This window comes from Bombus fervidus, chromosome 11 (assembly GCF_041682495.2).
Source record: "Bombus fervidus isolate BK054 chromosome 11, iyBomFerv1, whole genome shotgun sequence".
Classification (NCBI taxonomy): Eukaryota; Metazoa; Arthropoda; class Insecta; order Hymenoptera; family Apidae; genus Bombus; species Bombus fervidus.
The window spans coordinates 4,585,595-4,612,967 of record NC_091527.1 but is presented as its reverse complement, the minus strand read 5'-3'; the positions used below and the strand labels follow the sequence as shown (position 1 = coordinate 4,612,967).

General features: G+C 30.8%; 8 protein-coding genes across 15 annotated transcripts; 5 read left to right on the top strand and 3 right to left on the bottom strand.

Moving 5' to 3' along the window:
• Positions 1–532: 532 nt before the first annotated feature.
• Positions 533–3,721, bottom strand: LOC139992417 (uncharacterized). 2 transcript variants are annotated; one of them, XM_072013232.1, is made up of 4 exons: positions 3,562–3,706; positions 3,435–3,490; positions 2,281–3,365; positions 533–2,189 (listed from the first exon to the last, which is right to left on the bottom strand). In XM_072013232.1, the coding sequence occupies exons 1-4, from the start codon at positions 3,596–3,598 to the stop codon at positions 1,352–1,354; spliced, it is 2,016 nt and encodes a 671-aa protein (XP_071869333.1). In that variant the 5' UTR covers positions 3,599–3,706; the 3' UTR covers positions 533–1,351. The 2 variants fall into 2 exon arrangements, with proteins under 2 accessions (XP_071869333.1, XP_071869332.1); XM_072013231.1 differs by having other exon boundaries at positions 3,435–3,721.
• Positions 2,155–8,527, top strand: LOC139992420 (uncharacterized). 4 transcript variants are annotated; one of them, XM_072013238.1, is made up of 3 exons: positions 2,155–2,360; positions 7,104–7,615; positions 7,947–8,527. In XM_072013238.1, the coding sequence occupies exons 2-3, from the start codon at positions 7,180–7,182 to the stop codon at positions 8,222–8,224; spliced, it is 714 nt and encodes a 237-aa protein (XP_071869339.1). In that variant the 5' UTR covers positions 2,155–2,360; positions 7,104–7,179; the 3' UTR covers positions 8,225–8,527. The 4 variants fall into 4 exon arrangements, with proteins under 4 accessions (XP_071869339.1, XP_071869340.1, XP_071869338.1 ...); XM_072013239.1 differs by lacking the exon at positions 2,155–2,360 and adding an exon at positions 2,761–2,838; XM_072013237.1 differs by lacking the exon at positions 2,155–2,360 and adding an exon at positions 4,575–5,486.
• Positions 8,434–12,724, bottom strand: LOC139992414 (uncharacterized). 4 transcript variants are annotated; one of them, XM_072013226.1, is made up of 7 exons: positions 12,535–12,724; positions 11,986–12,152; positions 11,266–11,904; positions 9,907–11,165; positions 9,475–9,845; positions 9,133–9,369; positions 8,434–9,041 (listed from the first exon to the last, which is right to left on the bottom strand). In XM_072013226.1, exons 1-7 carry the CDS (start codon positions 12,544–12,546, stop codon positions 8,838–8,840), a joined length of 2,889 nt encoding a protein of 962 aa, XP_071869327.1. In that variant the 5' UTR covers positions 12,547–12,724; the 3' UTR covers positions 8,434–8,837. The 4 variants fall into 4 exon arrangements, with proteins under 4 accessions (XP_071869327.1, XP_071869326.1, XP_071869328.1 ...); XM_072013225.1 differs by lacking the exon at positions 12,535–12,724 and adding an exon at positions 12,308–12,486; XM_072013227.1 differs by lacking the exons at positions 8,434–9,041; positions 12,535–12,724 and adding an exon at positions 12,308–12,491 and having other exon boundaries at positions 9,148–9,369; positions 9,448–9,845.
• Positions 12,725–12,762: 38 nt separating this feature from the next.
• On the top strand, positions 12,763–13,630 carry Mrpl54 (mitochondrial ribosomal protein L54). Its single transcript, XM_072013241.1, has 2 exons — positions 12,763–12,996; positions 13,197–13,630. The coding sequence occupies exons 1-2, from the start codon at positions 12,909–12,911 to the stop codon at positions 13,478–13,480; spliced, it is 372 nt and encodes a 123-aa protein (XP_071869342.1). The 5' UTR covers positions 12,763–12,908; the 3' UTR covers positions 13,481–13,630.
• Positions 13,631–14,225: 595 nt separating this feature from the next.
• LOC139992418 (chitotriosidase-1) lies at positions 14,226–17,007 on the top strand. The gene is made up of 5 exons (XM_072013234.1): positions 14,226–14,374; positions 14,981–15,044; positions 15,234–15,895; positions 15,990–16,279; positions 16,368–17,007. The coding sequence occupies exons 2-5, from the start codon at positions 14,981–14,983 to the stop codon at positions 16,804–16,806; spliced, it is 1,455 nt and encodes a 484-aa protein (XP_071869335.1). The 5' UTR covers positions 14,226–14,374; the 3' UTR covers positions 16,807–17,007.
• A 225-nt stretch (positions 17,008–17,232) lies between these two features.
• Positions 17,233–18,313, top strand: Rps16 (ribosomal protein S16). Its single transcript, XM_072013240.1, has 5 exons — positions 17,233–17,327; positions 17,425–17,469; positions 17,545–17,676; positions 17,914–18,028; positions 18,114–18,313. Exons 1-5 carry the CDS (start codon positions 17,319–17,321, stop codon positions 18,257–18,259), a joined length of 447 nt encoding a protein of 148 aa, XP_071869341.1. The 5' UTR covers positions 17,233–17,318; the 3' UTR covers positions 18,260–18,313.
• Positions 18,314–20,597: 2,284 nt separating this feature from the next.
• On the top strand, positions 20,598–24,344 carry Clbn (Nuclear export mediator factor NEMF homolog Clbn). Its single transcript, XM_072013013.1, has 10 exons — positions 20,598–20,665; positions 20,768–20,939; positions 21,008–21,210; positions 21,289–22,367; positions 22,455–22,635; positions 22,716–23,017; positions 23,119–23,281; positions 23,375–23,672; positions 23,752–24,014; positions 24,089–24,344. Exons 1-10 carry the CDS (start codon positions 20,610–20,612, stop codon positions 24,285–24,287), a joined length of 2,916 nt encoding a protein of 971 aa, XP_071869114.1. The 5' UTR covers positions 20,598–20,609; the 3' UTR covers positions 24,288–24,344.
• LOC139992294 (serine/threonine-protein kinase VRK1) lies at positions 24,302–27,177 on the bottom strand. The gene is made up of 7 exons (XM_072013027.1): positions 26,781–27,177; positions 26,566–26,618; positions 26,417–26,486; positions 26,091–26,287; positions 25,758–25,971; positions 24,988–25,685; positions 24,302–24,918 (listed from the first exon to the last, which is right to left on the bottom strand). Exons 1-7 carry the CDS (start codon positions 26,935–26,937, stop codon positions 24,790–24,792), a joined length of 1,518 nt encoding a protein of 505 aa, XP_071869128.1. The 5' UTR covers positions 26,938–27,177; the 3' UTR covers positions 24,302–24,789.
• Positions 27,178–27,373: the final 196 nt, after the last annotated feature.

Here is a 27,373-nt window from a genome sequence, read left to right as displayed (position 1 = left end):
TAATTCTACTTTTTTCATCGAAATTAAAGCGACGAATAAGAGTGAAAATATAATTTTAGAATAGAGTCTTTTTAACAAAGAATATCTAACGTACAAGCGTTACGCGTATATTTGTAACATGAACACCGAAAATATATAGATTCATTTTGGCTCATATTTTCGTTAAGTGCTAAAGAAACTGGGTACTAGGTAGAGTGACAGTTGGACAGTTCGCTCATTTAACATCCCGTTTCGAAATATTTCTTCTCGGTTGAAGTCGGCACCCTTGCTGTTCTCGTTTTATTTCATCGGAATGCGTGCAAAATACGAGGCGAAAGGGACGCAGCTGCGACGTTTCCTTTACAAAGCCTGCCATTCAGAGAGATTCTCGAGTAGATTAAGACGAGAGAACTTTGGAAAAAAGACTTTGTATGCACAGACATCGATACGACATCAAGAGTCATTCTGAAATTCTTTTTAACCTAAACAACCACTCAACTGCTATCATTAATTTGAAAAAGAACTTCGATTTATATTTTATAAACTATGATGATAATAGTAAGCATATTTTATTTAACTTTCATAAAAATTATGAAAAACGATACATCACAATAATGTTATAAAGATAGATTTTTATCAAATAGAAGAGACGAGAACATACATTATCTACGAATAATAAGAAAAAGAAAGATCTCTTCATTCAAAAGTCTACGATTACACATAATAAAGCGAAAGAATCCTTTAATTTTTTTTTCACAGCAACGAAATTGTAGTTGAGATATTTGGCAAAGATGTATATCGTGGCATTGCCTGATGTATGTATAGTGTTAACCATTGCAGATATCTCGTTAGCGTAAAGGAACGTTTCGTCTACCAGGTCAGAACATAATATATGAATATGACTGACGTTCGTGTCCGTAGAAGATCTACTTATAGACTCTTCACCTACGGACACGACGCATATTAATCGAGTTTCAGATTTTCCAAACGTCCAACGGGACGCGTCACTCCTTTGCACCACGTCCAATTTATTCACGGAGTTTCAGTGCTAACTCGGTACCTGCCAATTACGTGTACTCGTTACTGTTGTTGCTTACGTTTCATCGTCACACGATAAATTTATGATTTAACCGAGTTCACGCTTGAATTATGTCTTTATCGATGGTTCTGCTAAAAGAATAGAGCATGTCACAAATGTTACTTTACCAACGTTGTTGCGTGGACTTTCTATTTAAATAATATCGAGGTATAAATTATGATTGTGATTTCTTTACGTGTACCTATGATTAAAATGTACTTCTTACATCAATAATTCTTTTCTTTGTAAGCTTTTCATGTAACTGTTCATTTTCTTCCTTTTACTTTTCTAGTCCTAATACATATTCTTAATATTCCATCTAACGTGACGTTCATCTGTGTATATTATTTTCTTCTTCTGTGCACGAAATCTTGGTTTTCTCCGCGACTTTTTTATTTGCTCTGCTTCCTTCTCCGATTCCTCTAAACAATAATCTCTAAATGTCGATAACGATGACAACGAACAAGAACAGGTAGTGGATGAAAGATACGAACTGGTCCTTTTCTTCGTTTCCGGGTATCTTCTTCTCCATCTGTGAACGTCCGTGCACGAAGAGGAAGAAATCGGTTCTTGTTTATGATAAACAGTGTTTCGTGGTAATACCGTCCAAGAATGAAATCGTTTGGACGATGATAAGCTTGATGACGAAGACAACGGAGAATTAGTATCTATTTTTGCGCTGTTCTTATTATGCTTATATTGATCACTCGAAGGCATCGTATAACGTGATGATTTATAGGTTGAACGTTGAGACGTAACTAAATTGTCGTGAACAGGTCTCTTAATAGTACTGGTAGAAGTGGTTGAAGAACTATATAACGAATTCGTCGAATTCCTCGATCTATTGGATCTTCTGTTTTTGAAGATGACCAAAGTCGGTTTCTCTTTATATTGCATAGATTGTGGTTTGAATTTCGACGAACGAGTTTCATGAGACAGTGAAAATTTATAATCGGCCACTGAATCAATTTTTTTCTTCGTCTTCAGACATTCATATGATGAATTATTCCTCTGCGGTTGCAAATTCATAGATAACGTATTGTATCGTGGTTGAAACGAAGAATAGGGCTGCAAATGTGAGAAGGATTGTTTTTTACTGCTACTCCATCGGAAATCATCATAATTACGTGCTCTGAAAAGAGAAAATGCATTTTGGTAACAGAAATAAAATTTAGTATTATATTACAGTGTATTGACGAATGTTAAAAAGTGACGTAACTAACTTTGTATCGCAATAACAACTCTGACAAGGACATTTTGGCAGCTTTCTCTGATACACTGTATTTTTATACCAAGAAACAGGGTAAGTATCTTTCTGTTGCATGTCTGAACTAATTTCAATGTTACGACATGGAAGTTTCTTTTGCAATTTTGTAACCGATTTATTTATAGGACGTTTTGAATTATATTTTTGCTTTTGTTTCAAAGAGTATACCCGCGTGTTGTCCGAAAAGTTACTTTTGATTCTATCAATGTTCGACTCTTGATATGAACTAATTTTCTCTGTATTTTTTATTTCTGCTTCAGGAGTCAATTTTAATTCAATGTCTTTTTCAATCTCCAAACAATCTTTTGATGATTTTTTCTTAGCAGTAGATGCACATTTTTTTCGTATATCGTAATACAAAATTGAATTCATATAGTCATCTGTATTAGTGGTTTCGCTGAAACTTGTGCCACTTGGCGAACATTTTTCATTCGAAGTTTTTTTCGAACGTTCGTACGATATATCGATTTTACTAGTTATACACGAGCTACTCTTCCTTTCCAAAGCACTAGAGGTATCTTCCTGCATGTACATTAAAAAATGTTTCGTATTACTATCACAAATGTGTTTGAAACTACTCGATTTTCTAATACTTTCGCTCTCTTCGTGTTTAGTTTCAGCTATTTGTAGAGATAATGGAGAGATACTGCAATCACTGCAAGGCTTATTAGGGTAAACATACGGAGATTTACATTCTGATTTTAATACCATATCCTTTTCAATCTCTTCTGCCGCATATTTATCATACTTCTCCGATATTTCTTCTTTATGTTCGTGAGTCATTTTTATGATTTTTTCCTTCCCGCCTGTATTTTCTTGATGTATTTTATCCTCTTTAATATTATTTTCACCATGCACCGATTTATCGCACATTTTCCAATAATCAGAAATAGCCTGTTGAGAAACGCGTAGGTGAACGCAATGTTGTCTGTTTTTTCTTTTTTTCATTAATTTCCGGGGGCATACGAGGCCACTGCAATGGCGATAAATACAGTGTCTACTTAGTCGTTTTCTTCGTACGCTCGTGGTTGATTCTGTGAGCTAATTCACGTAAAAAATTCTTGTCGTTAATACGATCGCATTCCATTCGAACAATACATTTTCGCTTACCTTGGTTTTCTGATTAAGCAACGTTACACAGCACATGCAATTTACCGATGATACGTCTGCAATCGAAGTAACCACGAGATCACTGAATTGTTGAATCGTGAAGATCATTCACGATGGTAAGACTTACAGCGATTTGCTGGGGAAGTCGAAATTACCATTGTCATTTTTAGGAAGACCTTTTCCTAATACAAATGCGGTCTTCGATACGATAGCTGGGTCGTTCTCCAGGAAACATTCCCGAATCTTTCTATACCCTAAAAGCCATATGTCATTTTTTAAAATAATACGAAAAAAAATCGAGCGTCTTATCACTGTTGCGGCAGAACGTCCTTACATGTCCAAACGTTTTTTACAGCCGCAAGCATAGGTTTTGATCCGAGCTCTGTATAGAAGACAATAACATTTTTATCTAATTTTTAATATCATCTTTCAATGAATATTATCGATAATTTCATGCTTACCCTTCTCTGCAGTCGCATCTGTCTGAACGTCTAAAGGGCAGGAATTAGTACTAAGTATTAGAACTTATGATTATGCTATGCACATGATATTGCTGGTCATACGATGCGCGATATCCTTTCGGATATTATAATCAGTTTCATATATCAGTATGTAGACATATATATACATAATAAGAACACTTATTTATTAATTGATAAAAAAGAAAAGACAAGAGGAAAAAATCATGGAAGAAATCTCGCTCGTATGACCAACGTGACTCACTTTTCCCCTTTACGCCGTAAGAGTTCTCTTGCTCTTGGTTTGCATAGGCAACTGTATTCCCTGTAACACACGTATTTTTACGATGGTTGTGTTTGCTTTCTCGGTTCGTTCCCGTAGCTGAAAGTTACCTTTCTTTCAGGAAAACCACGTAAAAGAAGAGCATTCCCGTGAAACCCACGATAAACTTGCTTAAGTACCAAACAAAATTATCGGTACAGTGGGGCATCGCTATTGAGCTTGATCACTGGTTGTTCGGCAGCGTTACAACTATGTCAGAAAAATGTAGTATCGGCAATAAACTAAAAATATTCTATCGTTGTATGATACAGTTTTTCAAGAATTGTATTTCTGAATTGTTATTTGCATTTCAAAGTCACTCTTCTTAGAATATCTTTAAAACGTGTGAATATACATCTTCGCAACGCACCTTACCTTACCTTACATGAATGAAACGATGCCTAAAATCGAGAAGTTTTATACTTTTTTCGTGAACGATCGCATTACAAATATCGCAACGTCGCTGCTACGTAAATTTTACCATATATTTTGAACTATTCGGGAAGGTTAATTGCTTATTGTCGCGATATTTTGTTTGTTTAATTTATCGTTTGAATTTTGAATTACATAACATGTTTGTAACTTCGAGGCCCACACGTTTCGTTCCACTTCCGACGAGCGTGCATTTGAGAGGCACGCGCAAGGATTTCAACCGTGGGGGACTTTTGCAATTGTTAAATTGATGGATTTATTAATTTTTATATACCAGGATTTCGGGTTACCGTGTTTCGCGTACAGCCCCCAGAACGCGAACAAATGCAAAGTGTGTCGACTTGCAAATGTCGAAAAGTTGTCAAAAAGCCAAGAACATTGCCTACTTTTGATACTCGATTTTCAATTTTGTCATTCCCTCTTCTTTTTTAATACGATTCTAAAATTTATTAAAAGTTACTTTTAATCCTAAAGTGAATTAGGAGAAAACGTTTTCGTTTCTTCTCTCTCTTTTTTCCCCCATTTTACGCTCTCATCTTATCTCGTTATTAATAATTCTTGTTAAAATTCTTGGTTCGTTGAGCACGTTGTTCTCGCAAGGACAGTCTCGAGGAGGGCCAATCTTAGCTATGGATATTCCGAGGTGCAACATCTCTTCAGTCACGCATCTTCAACGAGGGTCCACCACGAGCAAACGATGGAAAGATGTTGAATGACCTGTCAACATATTTGCCGTACTGACAACACCCTCGAGCAAAGCTGTCCATGTCTGATAGGAAAAACGGAGAAACGTCTAAAGTGACACCCCTTCGTTCCACACTCATTAGGGCAAATTCCTCGGTACGTTTCACGCGTGCCTACCGGCGTCGATGTAAATTTAAACTTGTCTGATCGTTCGCTCCTTTCATCGTCTACGAAGAAAAAGAAATTCCTTTAACAGGAATTATCTTTCTTTTAAGAGAACGATCTTTTCTTCATCGACATTCGAATTTTAAATCTTAGTATTTCACTTAAGTGACTAGTCGAATACGAATCTTTTGAGAGTTACAGCTTATACGTGGAAAATGGCTACTAAAGTTCACCCGTGGAGACGTCATCGAATGTCCAAGAAGACGAGATCGCTTTCGGTTACAACTAAAAATATAATATCGTTCGAGTATCGGGAAGCGAAGGATAGTGCAATCTTCCTGCCCCTTTTCGTCCTATTCCGTACTGCAAAAATAGAAGAGAGAGAATCACGTTCGGCTAACAACGGTACACACCGCCAGCTGCGGCCACATGGCATTCTTTCTGTGATCTTGCTTTAAGAGCTCGTTAATACGATCCTCTCGGATGTTGCCAACGCACAGTTAATATTAGTTTCGAGTATGTTTTCTTAACGTATGAGTGTTCTTTCGACTCCGGCAGCAGTTAAGTGCTGGAGAAACCTGAATGTTATGTTCTTCCCTTGTCTTGGATAAAAATCTATATACTCTGACGGATGGAGAGGAAGCGTCAGGTTTAGGTTTCAAAGGGAAACTAAACAGAACTTTATATGCTATTTCTTCTTTTCTACAAATTGATATACAAATTACAAAATACGATACTTGTTAATCGTTGTATTTTGATTCTTAAATTCTCAGAAATAATATACTTGAAGTGTAAAGAAGAACGAATACAGGAATCATTTATTTTAATCTAGACGATGATAAATCGATGCGTCTCATTCAAATTGTTTTTGTCGGTAAGGGTAAATAAGCACACACATTTCTGTTGCCCGCAAGGAGTCATGCTCGATAAATCTTAGCCGTTTTGTATAAAACCGCTCTCTGTGCCTATTTGCTTACGGAAGATCCGTAGGATTCCGTCACGGTGGCCGTAATCAAAGAAGTTGTACGGGTTTAACGAAGATCTTTGCCTTTTTCTCGAGGTGATACAAGTTGACAGTAATAAGAAGAACGAGATCCAAGCTGGCCTCGATTGGCTCCTGGTCCACAAAAGTGGCGGAGTTACATCGCGTTTCGAGCCAATCCCAACATGTTCCTTCTCTAAAAATACATTTTGAATTGGTAGGAGGAGATGCGGAGACACCTCCTTCGACAGAGGGAAAAAGATTCCACTATGTATATAACTCATTCAACAGTGTACACTGACTGTTTCATCGGGTAGAATCTTACAGGAAGCTGGAAACAAGGGAAATTGACGGGTGTTTCGCGAGATATATCGGCGAACGAGTTTAAATTCACGTGATTTCTTCCATGAAATATATACGAATTTTGTCACTAGCTAATATTTAACTTCGTCACATTTATTAACAGACCGGTCGTGCTGAAGAATCGATAATCCATAAACGTAGTGATTATTAGAAACTTCTTAAATCTCTTTGTAAATATGAAATGCTGTACCAACATATACTGCACAGCATATAATTCCAACAATAATTCTTATAATATTCCACGAATAAATTTTATGCGATAGAAACAAGAAATAGTAATTATTTGTGGAAATCTTGAAGAAGATATACTCTCTGTACGGAGTATCACAACGATTTAAGATGAAGACCGAGAGCGGTAATTCGACTCAAGTGAATTCCGGAATCGAGCAGCGTTTGAGGAGTCCAAAGTGCGCTAGATGTAGGAACCACGGTGTAATTTCCGGACTGAAGGGTCACAAGAGATCATGTGCGTGGAAGGACTGTCGTTGTCCTTGCTGTTTGCTGGTGGTCGAGAGGCAACGGGTGATGGCCGCTCAAGTTGCACTCAGAAGACAACAACAGGCTCAAGGAAATTTCTTCGGTGAAAACGTTTCGAGCGTTTGTCACACCCCGATTGATACGTCTGCTTCGCCGTATCTACTGAAAACAGATCAAACACCAGTCTGTCGAAGAGGGAAGAATATTCAACGTCATCAATTACATTTTACGCAAACCAGCATTAGCGTAACCCAAGGATTCTATGGATTGAAAACGATTCACGGTTTACCTGCAGCATGTTAGTATTTATAGTTAGTATTTATATAGTAAATCAATAGAAAGAAAACGTATCTTTAATTTCAATTTTCTCGCGTTTCAATTGTTATTCTTTTCCTATTTTATGGTCTTCCTTGATTTTACATGTATTCTTTGATATTATTTGAACTACAAAAAGAGGATTCATAGGTAGTCGTAAAAAGTATTGCACGTATGGCGACAGCTGTTTTTAACATACGTAAAACTCTGGAGAATCGTAAATAATACTTTATTATTGTCGATTAACTATTTGCTATGGTATTACCATTTTTTATTCGGTATTTTTGTACATTGATAGCATATTTTTATTACAGTTACCGCAGACGCTCCATTATTGAATGGTTTGTCACAAAATCAGGAATACAAACAAGAATCCGAAGGTTCGAAAAAAATACAACCCTTCCCAAGTATGTATTCCACGATCCCGTGGTTCGAACAGGTCGCAGAACCTCGTAAGATGAAGAAAAGTTTTAACAATTTTACTTCCTCTGTGAACGATCAAAAGAATATTTCTGCTGCTAAAAGTGGACCTTGTTTGGAGAAGAAATCGACGATCTCTTTTAGCGTAGAATCTATCATTGGAACAAAGTGATGAATGATTGTTCTATATGAAATTGCATTTCATTATTGTAAATAGGAATTTTTATGAATTGATAAATCTTATTGACATATACTTATGGGCAGTAATTATGACACAAGTGAAAAAATTTCAAAAATTTAAATTATTTTCTTATGAAATGCAATCTATATGTGCTTGTAAATCTTTCTTTTTTAAGTATTATTTTAAGAATTATACATATCTTTCTAATTAACAAATTTCTAATTTGTTACATATACATACATAAGATACATCATTGTATATTAATATTACAATAAAATCTTACATAAAATCAGATTTAATTATACAAAACTTGAATATTATGGCATTTTCATTTATTATTGCAAATATTTTAAACATATCAGAAAAGTTCAACCAGGAAAACAAATAAATATAGTATGTCCTAAGATTATATGTATCAAACTAATAGTTCTATGTGAATACATAAAAACATATTCTGTGAATTCATACAAATTTATATAATTATGTAAGCTTATTTAACAATAATTCTGTATAATTTTATGAAAAGTATTTAAATCAATTTTATCAATCCTGTCTCTCTCTTTTTCATACATTATATACAATAAATTATACACTGATATAATTGTTATTTATCATTTTCGAGTGTTTTACTACAGCGTTTCATATATTCGTCCATTTCAGAAAAATCAAACAAGGTAGTATGAATTATTTCATATAAAATACTTGGCCATTTGTTTTCGAGTAGTTGTAACTTTTGTATTGCATCTACAGTAAGGTTTATTAAATTTAGTAAATGTATTTTTCCTCTGTGTCTCCAAATAAGATCTTCCTGCAGTTAAAAGCAGTTATTTACAAATTCAAATTGAATTGAATTAAAATTTTTTTTTCATCTTAAAAATATTTATTGAATAGTTGATTACCTGTGTTATACTTCCTTTTCTCCATTGCAATGCTTCCTTAGCAACAACGCTTCTTAGAGCTGGATCACTGTTAAGTAAAAATTGTTTGGCAGTAGCTTCTCCAGTTTGTCTTTGCACTTTTTCTAAATGAAGTCTTTGTAATAAAGGTTGTAATAAAGACTCTGGCAGTGAACACATCACAATATCAACAAGACCAGCATATTCTTCATTTGCTAAATCAATTTCTTCATTTGTGACCTATGAAAAAAAAAAAAAAATTGTTAATTCTATTAATATGAATTAGTAATTCTAGGCTTTTAATATTGTTATACAGACTTATAAGAAAAGTTAAGGAACAATTACTTCTTTTCCATTGATAATTTTTAAGCCCCAGTGAGCTAGCCGAAATATAGCATAAACTTTCCAATCCTTTGATATAATTGGATTTCCAGTTTCTATATGAATACTTGTTAATCCCTGCACTTCAGCTAATGCATTGAGCTGTCCAAGATAGCTAATATTAGTTTCCTTGAACATAAAATGTTCTAAATTTGGAAATCTATTTTTTATTTTACACAACACTTTGGCTACATCATTAAACTGTACATAATTAAATTTAACTATATTAACGTCTTGAGCTTTTGAAGAGTCCCAAAGTCGATCAATAAAACGTAATGCACCTTGACCATAAATATTCAAACAACGGCCAACTATTTCTATTAAATAATCCCCTCCTATAAAATAATAAAGATATAAGTGTAATAACATAATACAGATATTATAATTTCCTCATACCTTGTTCTCTTTCTTTTAATGTATTTTGTAATGGGATTGGACTTGGTGGTGTAACGGCTTTATACTTAGCTCTAACAGCTGCTGCTTTATTACTTTTATAACATACTATTTTTTTCCCTTGTGCACTCTTCACCTTGTTCTTGTCTTTTTCTAAATTTTTATATTTTTGCAATATATTTTTAGTAGTAGATGAGGTACTAAGATCACTCAATACTGACTTACAACTATCAATGCTATTAGTTTTAGAACTTAAAGAACAATATCCAGAAGAATCAATGCTTGATTTTGATTGACAATCAATTAGACCATGCTGATTGTGAAACTGTGTACTTTGAGATATTTTTGTTGAATCTTGTTTCTCATTTATTAATAACTTAGAAGACTTCGATATTTCATAAGGCTGATCATCTTCTTCATCAGCTATTTCTGATGATGGGAAAACATTAATGGAATCAAATGTTTCATTATTAACAATTTTACTAACATCGCAAGATGAAGCATAATTATTGGAGTTTAAGAAATGAGAGTTTAAACAACTTTGCAAATTTTCATGACCTTCTAAAGTCTCTGAATCACTATTTGATATACTCTCGGTGTCGCTTTCGGTTTTCGTCTTTGTTAGATCTTTTTTTATTTTCTCATCAAATTTATTGTTTATTAAACTATCTACAATAGAATCTAAAATTGGTGGAAGTTTAAATTCTAGTGGATATGCTTTAGTTGTATCTTTTAATCGAAATAAATTATCGCTAGAATTACTTCTTTTCTTTATATTTATTTTTGTTGCTTCTATATTTTCATTTATAGATGTTAAACTCCCAAAACCTTTCGACTTTACTTTTTCTAAGTTTTTAGGTTTTAATATATTGAATTTATTTGATTTCTGAATTTGTACTGTATTAATATTACTATTTCGAATATTGTTTTTATTATTGCTATTATTTGTGGATGATCTGGAATGACATCTGAGAAGTTCCCAACTTATTTTAGCATTTGATATAATTTCCTCTCTTCGAGCATTCATACAAACTTCTGCACTAAGGTTTAAAAAGGTGGAATTACTTTGTTCTTTCGTCGTTCTCCATGCCACAGCAGTTCTTCGGATTTGTTCAGTGATTGGCATAGCTGATAAAAATTGTAAATTTGGTAGATATGATACAAGGAAAGAAACATAATCCCCATTCAATGTTATAGGATTTCCATCAATTGTTATTTCCCTAAGCTGTAACGCTTTAACAAGATTTCCTATATCTTCAATTCTAAAATATTAAATATTCAAGTATAAGTATAAATTACCAAGTATATTACTATAACTACATCATGCATCATATCTTTTATATATGTTTATAAAATGCTTACTTGTAGATATCATTATTGCTTAAATATAATTTTTGCAGTTGTGGTGTTTCATCAAAACCTAATAATTTTTTAATTTTATTACGCCTGAGATTTAATTCTTTTAATGATGCTAAACCTTGAAAATCATGGTATCCTATTGTTTTAATATTATTTCCAGCTAAATTTAACACTTTTAAGGATACAAGATTATTTAAATCCGAAATTTGTACAATTTGATTGCCATGTAAGTCTAAAACTTCCAGTTTAGAAAGTTGCTTTAATCCTTCAATTCTTTTTATTCTATTCTTTCCAATCAATAATACTCTTAAATTCTCTAATATTTCAAAATTGCATATTCTTTCAATTTGATTATCATATAGATCAAGAAACACCAATTTTGTTAACTGAGAGAAATTACAGTTTTCAATCTTTGTAAGAAGATTATGTTGAAGAGATAATAAACGTAAACGTGGCTCCCCAATTATGTTTGGAAAAGAGGTAAGTCCTCGTCTATCGAGACATATTCTGTCAGGACTTTTCTCTTTTTCTGCAGATGTTCTTGTTGCCATGACAGTCTTCCCTTCGCTTGTCCATTGTAAAGTAACTGCATTAGAACCATTGATCTTATCATGTTCTATGTTAAATGGAGAATCTGTTGGACTATATGTAAAACTTATATACAAAGCTTTAAACATTTTTAATACCAAAATCATAAATAATTTTTAATTAAAAAGTAAATACCTGAATAAATTATAACGGCGTTTAAATAACTTTGGTGGTATAGGAGCTCCAGGTAAAATAGGTAAAGCAGGAGCAATTGTCAAAAAATTATTGTTTTGTTGATTTTCTGTATGACTAACTATTGGTTCTCCTTTAATTCCTTTTATAGCAAAACCTACTGTTTTTGACTAAAACATTAAATAACATTATTTCAGTTATCCTATAATACAAATTAAAAGAGATATGATAGTATAAGAAAATTAATGTAAAAATAAAAGTATGAATTAAAAATCCTTCTTTATGAGATATGCAATATGCTCTATCATTTTACGATAAAACCTACCCGCGTTACTCTATCGCTGCTTACTGGCATTACATAACCGAAACATAAAGGAATAAGTCAGTATATTGTTCCACAGGATCATAAAATTAATTTTAATCATTTAAAAGAATATTGATATTGTCATAGTCTATAGTTAGTTACTAAGGATTTTTTATTAAATCGTGATAAAACTAAGTCTAACATAAGCCTAACGATTATTGTTTGTCATTGCGCATTTGATTTATTACCGTTGTCAACATTTAAAAGTTCCGCGTAATGAAATAACTATAGCAAAGAATAACTATCATAGATGTAACTGCATTAGTTGCGGCTACGACGATCGTATAAACAGGTCTTGACACTCGCTAGGGGAAACCATCCGAAAATTGAGTTGTGTCTAATCGTGAAAAATCAACGTGGAAGATATCGAAGTTCTCGTTCTTGCGAGACAGACAGAGTATTTCTGTCTCCGTCTAAAATATTAATAGTATGTTACGCATGCATAGAACGTGAACTTCCTTGTATTCCATGTTGATATTTCTCGACTCAATTTTCGAACGATTTCTTCAATGCTTTCGACATATGAGTGTCGACACCCGTTTATATCATCGTGGTTAATACCATGTCTCTCTTATCTATTTTGCGATTACCTAGAATTACAGAAAATATTATTGCTATACAATATACAATACAAGTGAAAAATTATGCAGGTAAAAATACATTTTAGTAAAATTATTATATATAAGTTTAACATTCTATATTCATATCAAAAGTAGAGGTTATGTTATACATGTTATATTGTTTAATTTACATAGATTGTTACTTCCTATTACAAAATTTGTTTTTTTTTAAATATTTATATATTCATTTTTGTCAAATGGTTTCATAAATACATTGTTTTATTTTTTAGTTGTTGATAAAAAGAAAATAAAAGGAACTAAAGAAAAAATAGAGTTACCAGTTGAAGAAGATGTCAATAAATTGTTGAATTATGTATGTGGATCAAACATTTATAAAGAAGGAGAAGATATAAAACTAAAGCCAGATTCTGAATATCCTGAATGGTTGTGGAAAATCAGAACTGAACCATTAAAATTATCAGATTTAGACCCAAACACAAAACAGTATTGGAGGTATATACGTAAAATGGCACAGATAAGAAACAATAAAATTATGAAAAACAAACGATTCTAAAAATTTTATAAATTCCAAACCTATAATAATATTTCATTTTATCTTCTTCATTTCCATTACAATAATTTAGTAGCAGATAATTTTATTAAAATATTGTTAGAATCTTATGAAATGTATGTATATATATAAATAAAACTGTATTTATAAAAATTATGTGAGTTTTGAACTATACTCTTATAAATCTTATAGTATCATGTTTAAGATTGTGTTCATAAGTATGTAAATAATATAAACTTCCTATATAACACAGTAAAATGATAAATGGTACATATTTACGCTTTTTATCAGATATTTTTGCGCGCGAAATTTGTTGGAAAAGTATCATCCGACAATAAAATCAACTTTCATAATATTTAATTTAGAACAATCACGGATTCGCGAATTCTTCGGAAACAACTGATAAGTAATGCAAGGTGAAGAAATACTGAGACACCGTGTTCAAACTAATTGTTTTCCATAATATTATATACAATACTAGCAAATATAATATTTACAATTTTCGCATTTTTGACACCACGTTATCGTTGATTTGGACATTAGTGAATACGTTTGCGCTAACTTCATCATACTGTTTTCTTCGTACAAAGGATCTGTCATATTTAACATAGTAAATGTCTGGTGGAGTGGTGGAGGATATGCAACGATATAAGGGAAAAAGACAAACTGCGATAATGATCTATACCGATTACGCGTTCTGATTGCGATTGAAGTTTGTATGGTAGGTATATAAAGGTCTGAGTAAAGGAAATCTGAGAAACAATTATTACTCGATATCTGTACACGATAAATAATTTAGAATACTTCTTAAGCTAAGAGGCGATAAATTGTCTAATATCTTATAATATATCAATACTGGTTGAAACAAGTGAGTCTAATTTTCTCATTTTCGAACAGGTAATATTTCTTCTATCTTGATCTAACTTTATTTTGTGTTCAATATTTATATAGTGTCGTATCTGATACAGATAAAATTTTCATTTACTATGGAATTTTGAAATTTTTTCATAAAATATATACTTAAAAATTTTTTATTCTCATTTAACAATATTGTCTATTCTTATTACTTTTCACAGAGCTATTCATTTTATTTGCTTTAGGTTTATTTTATTTCACTTTTACGTTAAAGAAGCAATGACGCGACTTATCGCAATTTGTCTTACATACGCGTCTGTATCAATTTTTAAATTAAAGAAATATTCGGAATATGTATAAACGAGACACTTGACATTATAATTATTCAAACTTCATTTTAAAGAATTTCTTTCACGTATTTTATTTTCTTAATTATAATTAATACTTATGGAATGATATCTATGGTTTTATTAAAATCATATATGAAAGTAAAAATATGAAAACTTTATAATTATAGTGAGAATTTTTAATATTCTTTTTGTCAGAATACGACATGTCACACTAAGTTCTTCGTTCTTTGTATATATCTCCATTGGTGAAATTTCAATTATTAATTGAACTATACTTTAAAAAATTGCTTATTTTCAGATGTCGAAGGTACTGTTCCTAATTGCCTTTATAGTGTACGCTACTGCGAGTATCAAGGCTGATAGTAAGTATCAAATACATGATTACTGATAAATAAATTGTAAATGATCGATACATTTATTAGTTTTGAAGTTCCTTATCAGTATTTAATCAGTTCATTAATTTCGTAATACTAGATATGTTCTATTCTTCTATGTAATTGCCATATCAAGCAACTTAAGTTGTAATATCGTAATCCGTTTTTAATATTCAGAGAAGATAGTTTGTTACTATGGCAGCTGGGCAGCTTATCGTCGTGGACTTGGACAATTTGAATCGACCGACATAGATCCAAATCTATGTACTCATATAATTTATACTTTCGTTGGTATTTCTGAGGATGGTAATGTTAGAATATTGGATAGCTGGCTAGATCTGCCAAACGGCCGAGATGGTTATGGAAAATTCACCAGACTTCGTCAACTGAATCCAGAAACTAAGGCTTTGATAGCGATAGGTGGTTGGAACGAAGGTTCCACGAAATATTCTAATGTTGTAGCGAATCCTAACGTACGTGCACGATTCGTTCAGAACGTGATTAGGTTTTTGAAAACGTATGATTTCGACGGTTTCGACTTCGATTGGGAATATCCGAACCAGCGTGGCGGGAAACCAGCCGACAAAGAAAACTATATTGCATTGTTGAAGGAATTAAGAGAAGAATTCGATAAACATGGTTACATTCTCAGTGTGGCGGTCGCTGCTGCCGAAGTCTCGGCTTCTAAATCTTACCTTATTTCGCAAGTTTCACAATATCCTCACATTATTAATTTAATGGCATACGATTTGAATGGATCGTGGAACAATTTCGCAGCGATTAACGCTCCTCTATATCCTTCCTCTAAGGAATCGGGAGAGCAAGCTAAGCTTAACGTGGTAAAATCGCATTCTCAGTTATCTTTAATTTCTATTGAAATTGATAACAAAATATTCGATATATTGATTCTGAAATGAAACATTTATGTTTTAGAATTCGTCTGTTCAATATTGGCTTGCACAAGGTGCACCAGCTGACAAGCTCATTCTTGGTGTTCCCGCTTACGGTAGATCCTTTACCTTGTCCAATTCCGCGTATAATACGATAGGTTCTTCAACCATTGGTCCTGGAAAGGCTGGTCCTTATACGCAAGAAGGTGGCATGCTTGGTTACAACGAAATCTGCGAGTATATTAAGCAGGGATGGACCGTACAACGCGAGCCTGAACAACGTGTGCCTTATGCTTTCAAAGACAACCAATGGGTTGGATACGACGACGTCATGTAAGTATTCGCTTTATGAAAACATACAAAGAAAGATAAAAAATATAGAAACAAGGATGTGTAGAAAATAATATATCTATGTTCCTAGATCTCTTGAAGAGAAAGCCAAGTACGTTATGTCCAACGGACTTGGAGGTATGATGATGTGGAGCGTCGAAACAGATGACTTTCATGGCACATGTGGTGATAAATATCCGCTTCTGCACAGCATAAACAGGGTACTGAAAGGATATATTCCGCCTCCTTCTCCGACTTCTACTCCTACAAGATTGCCTAAACCTGATTCATCAACTGTAACAAGACCATCATCGACATCATCAACTACAGTACTGCCATCATCAACACCGTCTGATTCTATATGCACGCAAGAAGGTTTTGTTCGGGATCCAAAAGATTGTTCAATATTTTACTATTGTCAACAAGCATACAACAAATATCTTATTAATAGATTCCACTGCCCTTCTGGTCTTGTATTTGATACATCGTTTAATGGTTGCAATTATAGATATAATGTACATGATTGTTAGATCGATACGAATCGACCAAACGAGATATATTTTGTAACAGAACGTAATATTTTGTATACATTTCTACACATACTGTATTTAAAACATGCTATACTAAATTATTTTAAAAAATCTTATTGTTCTTATATAGAATTAAACTAATGTCTAATCAATATTAAATCAATATAAAATCTAATCAATACAATTAGATTAATTGTCATATTTACCTACGCGTCTCTTTCCATTATCAGAATTACATAAATGTAATCCTTCCATAAATAATAAAATCATATGTAATAAGGTTGGAGGACAAAGTTAAAAATTAATTAAACGTGAGTATTTTTTTTTCTATACTAACTTGATAATAAATATAAAACTTATTTAATTACCAATTGATCTCGAATCGTTTTTAAATTGTGCTTATAAACGGAAGTCATTTGAAGCTTGAATTTGATTAGTGTAGTTCGTACCGAAAACATCGTGGCCGTTCAACAAACACCGTTCAACTTCCTTTCCACGACGAACTTAGCAACATGCAAAAGGTAAGTTTCTTTTATCGCAAATTCTATAAATTTTTCATTCTCTATATGAAATAAATATTCAATTCGATATCAAGCTGACATTTAATTTTATTTTTAGAAACAGAAAGAACCCATACAATCAGTCCAAGTCTTCGGACGCAAAGTGAGTATTAAGTACCAAAAAACGAGTAGGGTTATGTTTGCGCGTGTTCCTCTAAATGTACACGTTTATTTACAGAAAAGCGCAACCGCGGTCGCTTACTGCAAACGAGGCCGTGGAAATCTCCGAGTAAATGGACGTCCCCTGGAATTGGTTGAACCTCGAGTATTGCAGTATAAATTACAAGAACCTATTTTGTTACTCGGCAAAGTAAGTACTCGATAATATGTCAATTCCATTGAATTCTAGAAATATCTATCTATGTTCGTTTAGATGACAGAAAAATAACTTTCAAAATTTTCTTTGTATTTTTCTGTGATGCTTTCTTATTCCGAAACTGACTGTTTATGATTATGAAAATCATAATACTGATGTAATGCCTCATGTTGACTATGTTAAGGACATCTTTATTTTAGTAATATTATATTTATTCGATTTCTTGTATAGGAAAAGTTCTCTGGAGTTGATATTAGAGTAAGAGTAAATGGTGGTGGTCATGTAGCACAAATTTATGCTATTCGCCAAGCTATTTCTAAGGCTCTCGTGGCATATTATCAAAAGTGTAAGTATTGATGAAAGATTTAACATTAGATGCATATAAACATATTGCAAATACATTTTATTCATATAAATATATCTTTTTTTAGATGTTGATGAGGCAAGTAAAAAGGAAGTAAAAGATATCCTTATTCAGTATGACCGTACACTTTTAGTTGCTGATCCAAGGCGGTGCGAACCAAAGAAATTTGGTGGTCCAGGTGCAAGAGCACGATACCAGAAATCTTATCGTTAACACTTGCAAATTTCATATTATACTGTATTCATATAATTGAATAAAAAATGTAAAAAAAACTCCTTGCATTCCTTTATATACCTATAATTTTTTGTTGTTAACTTTAGCATTTCATTATGATAAAAATTTTATTTGTATAGATATAGTATACATACGTATATTTTAAAAGTACTTTTGCTTGCATTTACTGAAAGTATATTCGTAAAAGATAAATATTGCAAAAATGTGAGTTTGCACGTGTACATATATATATATAAAAGTATATGGTTGCTATGTGTAGCTGTGTGTTTTATATATATAAATAAGTAAAACAAAATTATAAATTATAAAATAAAAAATAAATATATATATAATACATATATAAGTATAAATAATATATATATATAATTATACAAAAATAAAATAAAATTATAAATTCTAAAATAAAAAATAAATATATAATATATATATATTAATAGGTTATATATATAACACACACTTACACGCTTTGCGTGGTACCGATGCGTGATATTCATGCAACGTATATGTGTAATATATATACATATATAATGTATATATATATAATTATAAATATATAAAAGAAAATTATAAAATAAAAAATAAATATATAATATATATATACAATTATAAATAAATAAAATAAAATTATAAATTATAAAATAAAAAATAAATATATAACATATATATATAATATAGATATAATATATAATATATATATAATAATAAATAAATAAAATGAAATTTTAAATTATAAAACAAAAAATAAATATATAATATACATATAATATAAAGAGTATATATATAATATATATAATATAATTATAAATAAATAAAATTATAAATTATAAAATAAAAAATAAATATATAACATATATATATAATATAGATATAATATATAATATATATATAATAATAAATAAATAAAATAAAATTATAAATTATAAAACAAAAAATAAATATGTAATATACATATAATATAAAGGGTATATATATAATATATATAATATAATATATAATATATATTATATATGTAATTATAAATTATATATAATATATATAATATATATAATTATGAATAATATATATACATATAATTATAAATAAATAAAATTATAAATTATAAAATAAAAATAAATATATATATATATAATAAAGTTATAAATTATAAAGTAAAAAATAAATAAATAAATAAATATATATATAATTATAAATAAATAAAATAAAATTATAAATTATAAAACAAAAAATAAATATGTAATATACATATAATGTAAAGAGTATATACATAATATATATAATATAATATATAATATATATTATATATATAATTATAAATTATATATAATATATATAATATATAAAATTATTAATAATATATATACATATAATTATAAATAAATAAAATTATAAATATAATTAAAAAAAAAATAAAAAATAAATATATGATATATATATATAATATAATATGTAATATATATATTTATAAATAAATAAAATGAAGTTATAAATTATAAAATAAAAAATAAATAAATAAATATATATGTGAGAGTTAAGTGTCAGATGAAAATAAGTTCTGTTAATAATTTAATTAAAAAGGAGTAATATACCTGCGTGAGTCAGTACCTGCGACGCCCCTCATGGTCAGGCCTCAGAGGCCCGCACATCGTAACACTGACCTGCAATAAACCCAAGGAATTACCATAGCCCACATCTATTAGTAATAAAATTGTATTCTTTGTACATATTCGGTTTATGTGTGGTCTCTTAAAAGGGTCCTTAGGTTTATTGCATGCTCGCACTCATTACGGAGAATGCGGAGATTTGCCCAGCGAGATAGCAGGTTTTTCCCAAGGACAGAAACGCCCGTGTGTCACATTTGCCGAGGACTATCCCCTCGTATTTAATTTATTAACATTGGTAATATCCAATGGGCATCGCGGATCGTTACCCTCACTTTTCTACCGAAAAGTGTAAACAACGAATCCGCGTTCTTAGTTCAGAAGGGCACACCCTCACCAAGCTTTCCTCCGTAAGTGACATGCGACATAAGGCAGTCGAGTTCTTGCCTCTCTAACTATCACGTCTAGCAATTTTCGGGTTCATCACCACGCTTTCCAAACACGGTCTGTTGACATCTAATCTAGTGTAAATAAATATATATATAATATAACTGTGAAGTCCAGTTATATTCCAACGCAATCACCCTTCAAGATTCTCCTACAAGAAATAAGGGGATCGCCCTGTTCGTGGTGTCGATTCGTGCAATCGTAGCGGGAATTTACGACTCCCGTTGACGCGCTATAACGCGACCGTCTCTCCGCGACTGGACGAAAATCCAATATATATAAAAATGAAAACGAGATTTAATTCCTATGACATTGCTGCTACGATATGTGAGCTGCAGAAGTAAGTAAATGTTAAAATGTTGTTTTTCGTGCATAAAGGTTAGAAAATGAAGTATCGAAAATAAGTGTTTTTAAATAATGTCATGCCAATTTTAACGTTTAGGTTTATTGGTATGCGCGTAAATCAAATCTACGATATTGATCATCGAACATATCTCATACGTCTTCAACGAAGTGAAGAAAAATGTGTCCTTTTATTAGAATCTGGTAATAGAATTCATACAACGGCATTTGAATGGCCTAAAAATGTAGCGCCATCAGGATTTTCGATGAAGGTACATTATATTATAAGATCTGGACGATTTGTTAGAAAAACATTTATTTGTCATGCTTTTTTTTGTAGATGCGTAAACACCTTAAAAATAAACGACTTGAAAGTCTTACTCAAATAGGAGTAGATCGAATGATTGATTTGCAATTTGGAACTAGTGAAGCAGCATATCATGTAATTTTAGAGTTATATGATCGTGGGAACATAGTGTTGACAGATCACGAAATGACTATTTTAAATATTTTGAGGCCTCATACAGAAGGAGATAAGATCAGGTAAGTTATAATGCAAGTTAAACATTAAATGGAATTATCGTGTAATTATGTGAGATTAAAAAAGTATGTAATGATTAGATTTGCAGTTAAAGAAAAATATCCTATGGACCGTGCTCATCAGAATACAATGCCACCAATAGAAAATATACAACAACACCTACAAAGTGCTAAAACAGGAGAAAGCTTGAAAAAATTACTAAATCCTCTTCTAGAATTTGGTTCTAGTGTAATTGATCATGTTTTATTAAAACATGGATTTACACTGGGTTGTAAAATTGGCAAAGATTTTAATGTTGCAGAACATATGCCAAAATTAATTCTGGCATTAGAATATGCAAATGAAATGATGGATTTTGCTAGAAAAAATGTTTCAAAAGGTTACATTATTCAAAAAAAAGAATTAAAACCAACTACAGATGGCAAAGAAGACTTCATATACACTAATATTGAATTTCATCCATTCTTATTCGAACAATATACAGATTATCCATACAAGGAATTTGATTCTTTTGATGTTGCAGTAGATGAATATTTTTCCACAATGGAAGGTCAAAAGTTGGACTTGAAAGCTTTGCAACAAGAACGAGATGCCCTTAAAAAATTAGAAAAAGTAAAAAAGGATCATGATCAAAGATTAATAAATTTAGAGAAAACTCAAGAATTAGATAAACAAAAAGCAGAACTAATTTCTAGAAACCAAGTTTTGGTGGACAATGCTATATTAGCCATACAAAGTGCCCTTGCCAATCAAATGGCTTGGCCTGATATAAAAGTGCTGTTAAAAGAAGCAGAGAGCAGAGGAGATCCTGTTGCATCTGCAATTAAACAATTAAAATTAGAAACAAATCATATTTCTTTACTATTACATGATCCTTATGAAGATAGTGATGAGGAATCAGAATTAAAACCTATGTTAATTGACATTGATTTAGCACATACAGCTTTTGGAAATGCTACAAAGTATTACAATCAGAAGAGATCGGCAGCTAAAAAGCAGCAAAAAACAATAGAATCGCAAGATAAGGCTCTAAAATCGGCAGAAAAGAAGACAAAACAAACGCTAAAAGAAGTCCAAACTATTCACAGTATTAACAAACTAAGGAAAATATATTGGTTTGAAAAATTTTATTGGTTTATTAGTTCTGAGAATTATCTTGGTAAGTTGATAACAAATATAACAAATATAACAGTTGATAACAAATATAATATTTATGGTAAAAGGCAATAATTTTGTGACTTTGTAGTTATTGGTGGAAGGGATCAACAGCAAAATGAATTGATAGTAAAGAGATACCTTAAGTCTGGAGATATATATGTTCACGCGGATTTAACTGGTGCTAGTTCTGTAGTTATTAAAAATTCTGGTAGTGACTCAGTGCCTCCAAAAACTTTAGCTGAAGCGGGCACAATGGCTGTTGCTTACAGGTACATAAATGCTTATACCTTACTATGTCTATTATGTCTAATATGTCTTTATTATGAAAACATTATAATTTTGATATTAGTATTGCATGGGATGCAAAAGTAGTAGCAGGGGCATGGTGGGTCTATAATGATCAAGTATCTAAAACGGCTCCAACTGGTGAATATCTTACTACCGGATCCTTCATGATTCGTGGAAAAAAGAATTACCTACCACCTTGTCAATTAGTGATGGGATTGGGATTCTTATTTCGTTTAGAAGATAGTTCAATTGAAAGACATAAAGATGAAAGGAGAGTCAGAGTTACTGATGATGAAGGTGAACACACAGATTCTCTTATTGAAGAAGATAGAGAAATCGAATTAATAGAGGATTCTGAAGAAGGTAAAATGTTATGTTATACAAATGTATAAATGATATATAAATGCATGAAAAGATAAATTTCATTGTTATTAATTCATATTGTATACTTTCATATTAAATAGATGAGCAGCCTGAAAATAAGAATAATTTAAATCCTATTCAAGAGGAATCTAAAGTAGATATAATTATGGAAGAAAATAATGTTAATCAAGATGTTAGTGATGAAGAAAATAATCTAGCTCAGTTTCCCGACACACAAATTAGAATTGACCTTTCTGGTTCAAAGTAAATTCTATGATTTATTCATCATAATTTTTTATGTTTAAAAATTATGTTACTTAATATACTTATAATAAATTATTGAAATAACATTTATAGGGTGAAATTACATGTTGACAATAATCAGTCAACAGTGATGCCACAAAAGGATTTAGATGTAATTTATTTAGGCGATGATAAGCCCGTAATAATAAATGTTGTGAATACGCAAAAGAATTCTGGAATAAAACAGAAGCTTTCTCTTAAAAAAGACAATGAAAAAAGGATTGAGATAGAACCTAAAAAAAACGATCAGGCTGTTTTAAAACGAGGACAAAAAGGAAGATTAAAAAAAATGAAAGAAAAATATAAAGATCAAGATGAAGAAGATAGAAGATTATCTATGCAAGTTCTCCAAGTAAATATTATCTCTTAGTAATTAATTACATTTATGCTACAAAAATGTGCTTCTCACATAATAATGTAATGATCCTTAGTCAGCAGGTGCTGCAAAAGAAAATAAAAGAAAAAATAAAAATAAAGATCCATCTGGGCCAAAGCAACAAACAAAGAAGAAGGGTATGCCGAAACCAGTTGCACCACAAAATATTCAAATTGTAGAAAACATTGAAGAAGAAGATCCAGGTGCGGGACCCGAAGTAGATATGTTAGATCAGTTAACAGGAAAACCTGTTTCAGAAGATGAATTATTATTTGCTGTGCCAGTGGTAGCACCCTATAACACTGTATTAAATTATAAGTAAGTTAAATAAGTTTATTTTTATATAACATTACACTAAAATTTTTATTTACTATATATTTACAATATTTTAGATTTAAAGTAAAGCTAACGCCAGGTACAGGTAGGAGAGGAAAAGCAGCTAAAACTGCTATGACAGTTTTTATGAAAGATAAAGAAATCACTTCAAGAGAAAAAGACTTATTAAAAGCTGTAAGAGAGGAAACAATAGCTAGAAATATTCCCGGAAAAGTCAAGATAAGTGCACCGCAGATACAGAAGCTTAAAAAATAAGTGTCTAAGTACAATTTGTAAACTTTGTTAATAAACAAACATATATTTGTATATGTATATATAGAGTGATTTACTTGTACAGAAGTTATATATCAATAAATCTTTTTAAATAATATTTTGTTTGTTTAAAACTTCAATTATATGCCATTATTTTAAACAACTTACATAATGTACTTTATTCTTACATAAATATAAAAGATTAATTCTGCTTAACAATCAGCACAGAATTACATAAATTACTAATTTTACAATTATATTTTGTACAAGTCCTTATTGTATTTATCAAAATATATTGATTTCTTCAAGCAATGCAAATTAGTACGATATGATTATAAAATATGAAATGCACTTGCAAACGGTACACTTCTTTTGCACAATCAAAATATCAATAGTTTTACAAATTTCGCTATAAATACAATAATGTACAAAGCTCATCCAAACAAGATTTCTAATGCGTATAAACGCATTTGAAACACACATTTATTTCACACTTATATTAAAATTATGTACTAAACATATCTTCATCAGAAACACTTTCATCCATTAGTACATTTTTTCGTCGACTTCTTGTATTTTTAAGTGATACGCTTGGAACATTGATGGGCCGTGATTTAGTACCTTTTGATATAATCTACATAAATAATATATAAAGTAATACATGTACATATATGCTATTAAATTTAAAAAATGCACATGTTACCTCTGGTTCAGAATCTGATTCTATGATGCGATTTCTATTAATTCTTTCCTTGCTTCTAACTGAAGTCTTTTTGACTGGATTTTTTTTAACTGGGCTCTTTTCATTATATTTACTTACAGAACTGGGGATCCTTTTTGCTTTTTTAATTATTTTTATATCATATTCTTCATCAGAATCAATCTCATCCAATGCTAGTTTAATATCCTTTAAACCAGCACGTTTTTTGTCTATTACAATTCCTACACTACTATCATCAAGATTTTTCATAGGACTTGAATTTTTTAGTGATTGTATACGAGGACTTTTTCTATTTTTCTCGATAGTTCCTTTCACTTTTTGTGGAGTAGATTTTGGAATTACTTCATTCTGAGAATTAACATCACTGTTAAATTCCAGTTTTCCATCTGGTTTATGTGATAATTGTTTTAATCCTTCGGTCAGTATTTTTTTAAACTTTTCATAATCTGGTGTTTCATTGAACTTAATACTTGCTAATAAAGTCATGTACTTATATATAGTATTTGGAACTGATTTATGGAAAGATTTATTTAAAAATTCTGAAATATTATCAAAAGCTCTTTCTTTCTGTTTTTGTACTGTAACTGGGTCTGATAAATCTTTCTCCCATAAGAGTGAACCGCATAACCACTGAATCATATTGTAACCCAAAATTTCGAAATCACCGCGCATTGTCGGTACTAAAATATGTAAAAATATGTATCTTATTAAAATTATATTATTCAGTACATTAAATTTCATAGAATGATTACCTCCCATATGAGCATCTCTACTGGTGTATTCAATGGTTCCATTATGTGCTTTTTTTGGGTCTAGTTTATATTCATTTTTTGTAGTATAACGAGAAGCCAATCCAAAATCTACTAGATAAACTCGATTTTGAGATTTTATGTCTAATAGTAAATTTGCTCCTTTTATATCTGCATGTACATATGTTTTATAATGAATATATTCTAATACATTTACCTAAAAAAATTTTAAATATAATATAAAATGTAATAATTCATTTTTAAAAAGTAATAGTTATAATGCTTAAATTGATTTATAAACTAATGAATTAAACTGTTTTTTGGATTGCCTCTTACTATTTGTAAAGCTATTTTGTATACTGTGTGTTCTGGAAATCTTCTATTATTTGCTTCAAACAGTTTCCATAAATCTGTGCCATACCGATCCATTACTACAAATCGATATTTTATGTCTTTATATTCATGACTTCCAGAACCAATATATTGTGGCATACCAAGAGTTGTAAGTTTCTTTTTCTGTTTCCAACTATTAACTAAAATCAATCATGTAATACTCTTTCCTTTTTTATACTAATTTATCATAAAATGTAAAGTAAAATAGAAGAAGTGAATCTAGATATCAAAGTAATTCATATTTAAATATTAAAATTTAAACAACTTACTCTCATCTGATTTAGCATTTCTCATATAAAAATGCATTTCTACAAACAATGGTCCATTTCCATGTGGTTCCTAAAATTTTGAAAATGTAAAGGATTTCACATGGAACAAATAATCAAATGATAAATAGTTAGAAGCCAGTAATACTTACAATTTTAATTACATTAGTATATTCTTTTGGAGTTTTCCCATTATAAGGTGCAGCTGTAATTGTTATTAAAAATTAAATGATTATCCTTTCTATATATGTTTTCTATTAATACACGATAAATTATAAAATATAGGAGGGGAGGGGAGTATAAAGAATGTATTTATTATAAAAAGCATAAGAGTAGTAATAGATCAATGTTAGATATGAATATATACCAGAATAAATTTCACCAAAACCTCCGATACCGATCGACTTGCCAAGAATCCATTGCTTTTTTGCCATATCTGTTAATATCTCACCGACAGATATCGGATCTGGCAATTTATATGCTCCTTTTTTCTTAGGTGCTCTCCTTATCACCTTTTCAGACATTATAAGGTTATCGAAAAAGTACTATTATAATACGTATAGAATTGCGTGGTGTTTACGAAGGAAAAGATACACGACTAATAATAATTTTAAGTACTATATAATAATATTTAAACAAATTGGCAAACTTTTACTTAAATAAATATTTTGCACACTATACATTGAGTAACGACTGTTGTTCGTTCACAATTGCAGAGCTCTTGAGCTGCTGTAAATACAAAAAATTTTATGGCGGGAATTGTACGTCTTCAGTGCAACCGTTTCAAGATCACGGAAGTTCCTATGCACACGAAAGCATTATTAACAAAATACATTGATTGTGATGTATACAATAAATTTAAATTCATTATTTTTTCCAATCATAGTAAAATTTGCTGTTAGTCATTAAGTACATCTAGTTTATATTATATAACATTAGTTAGTAAAAAAGAATTATCGT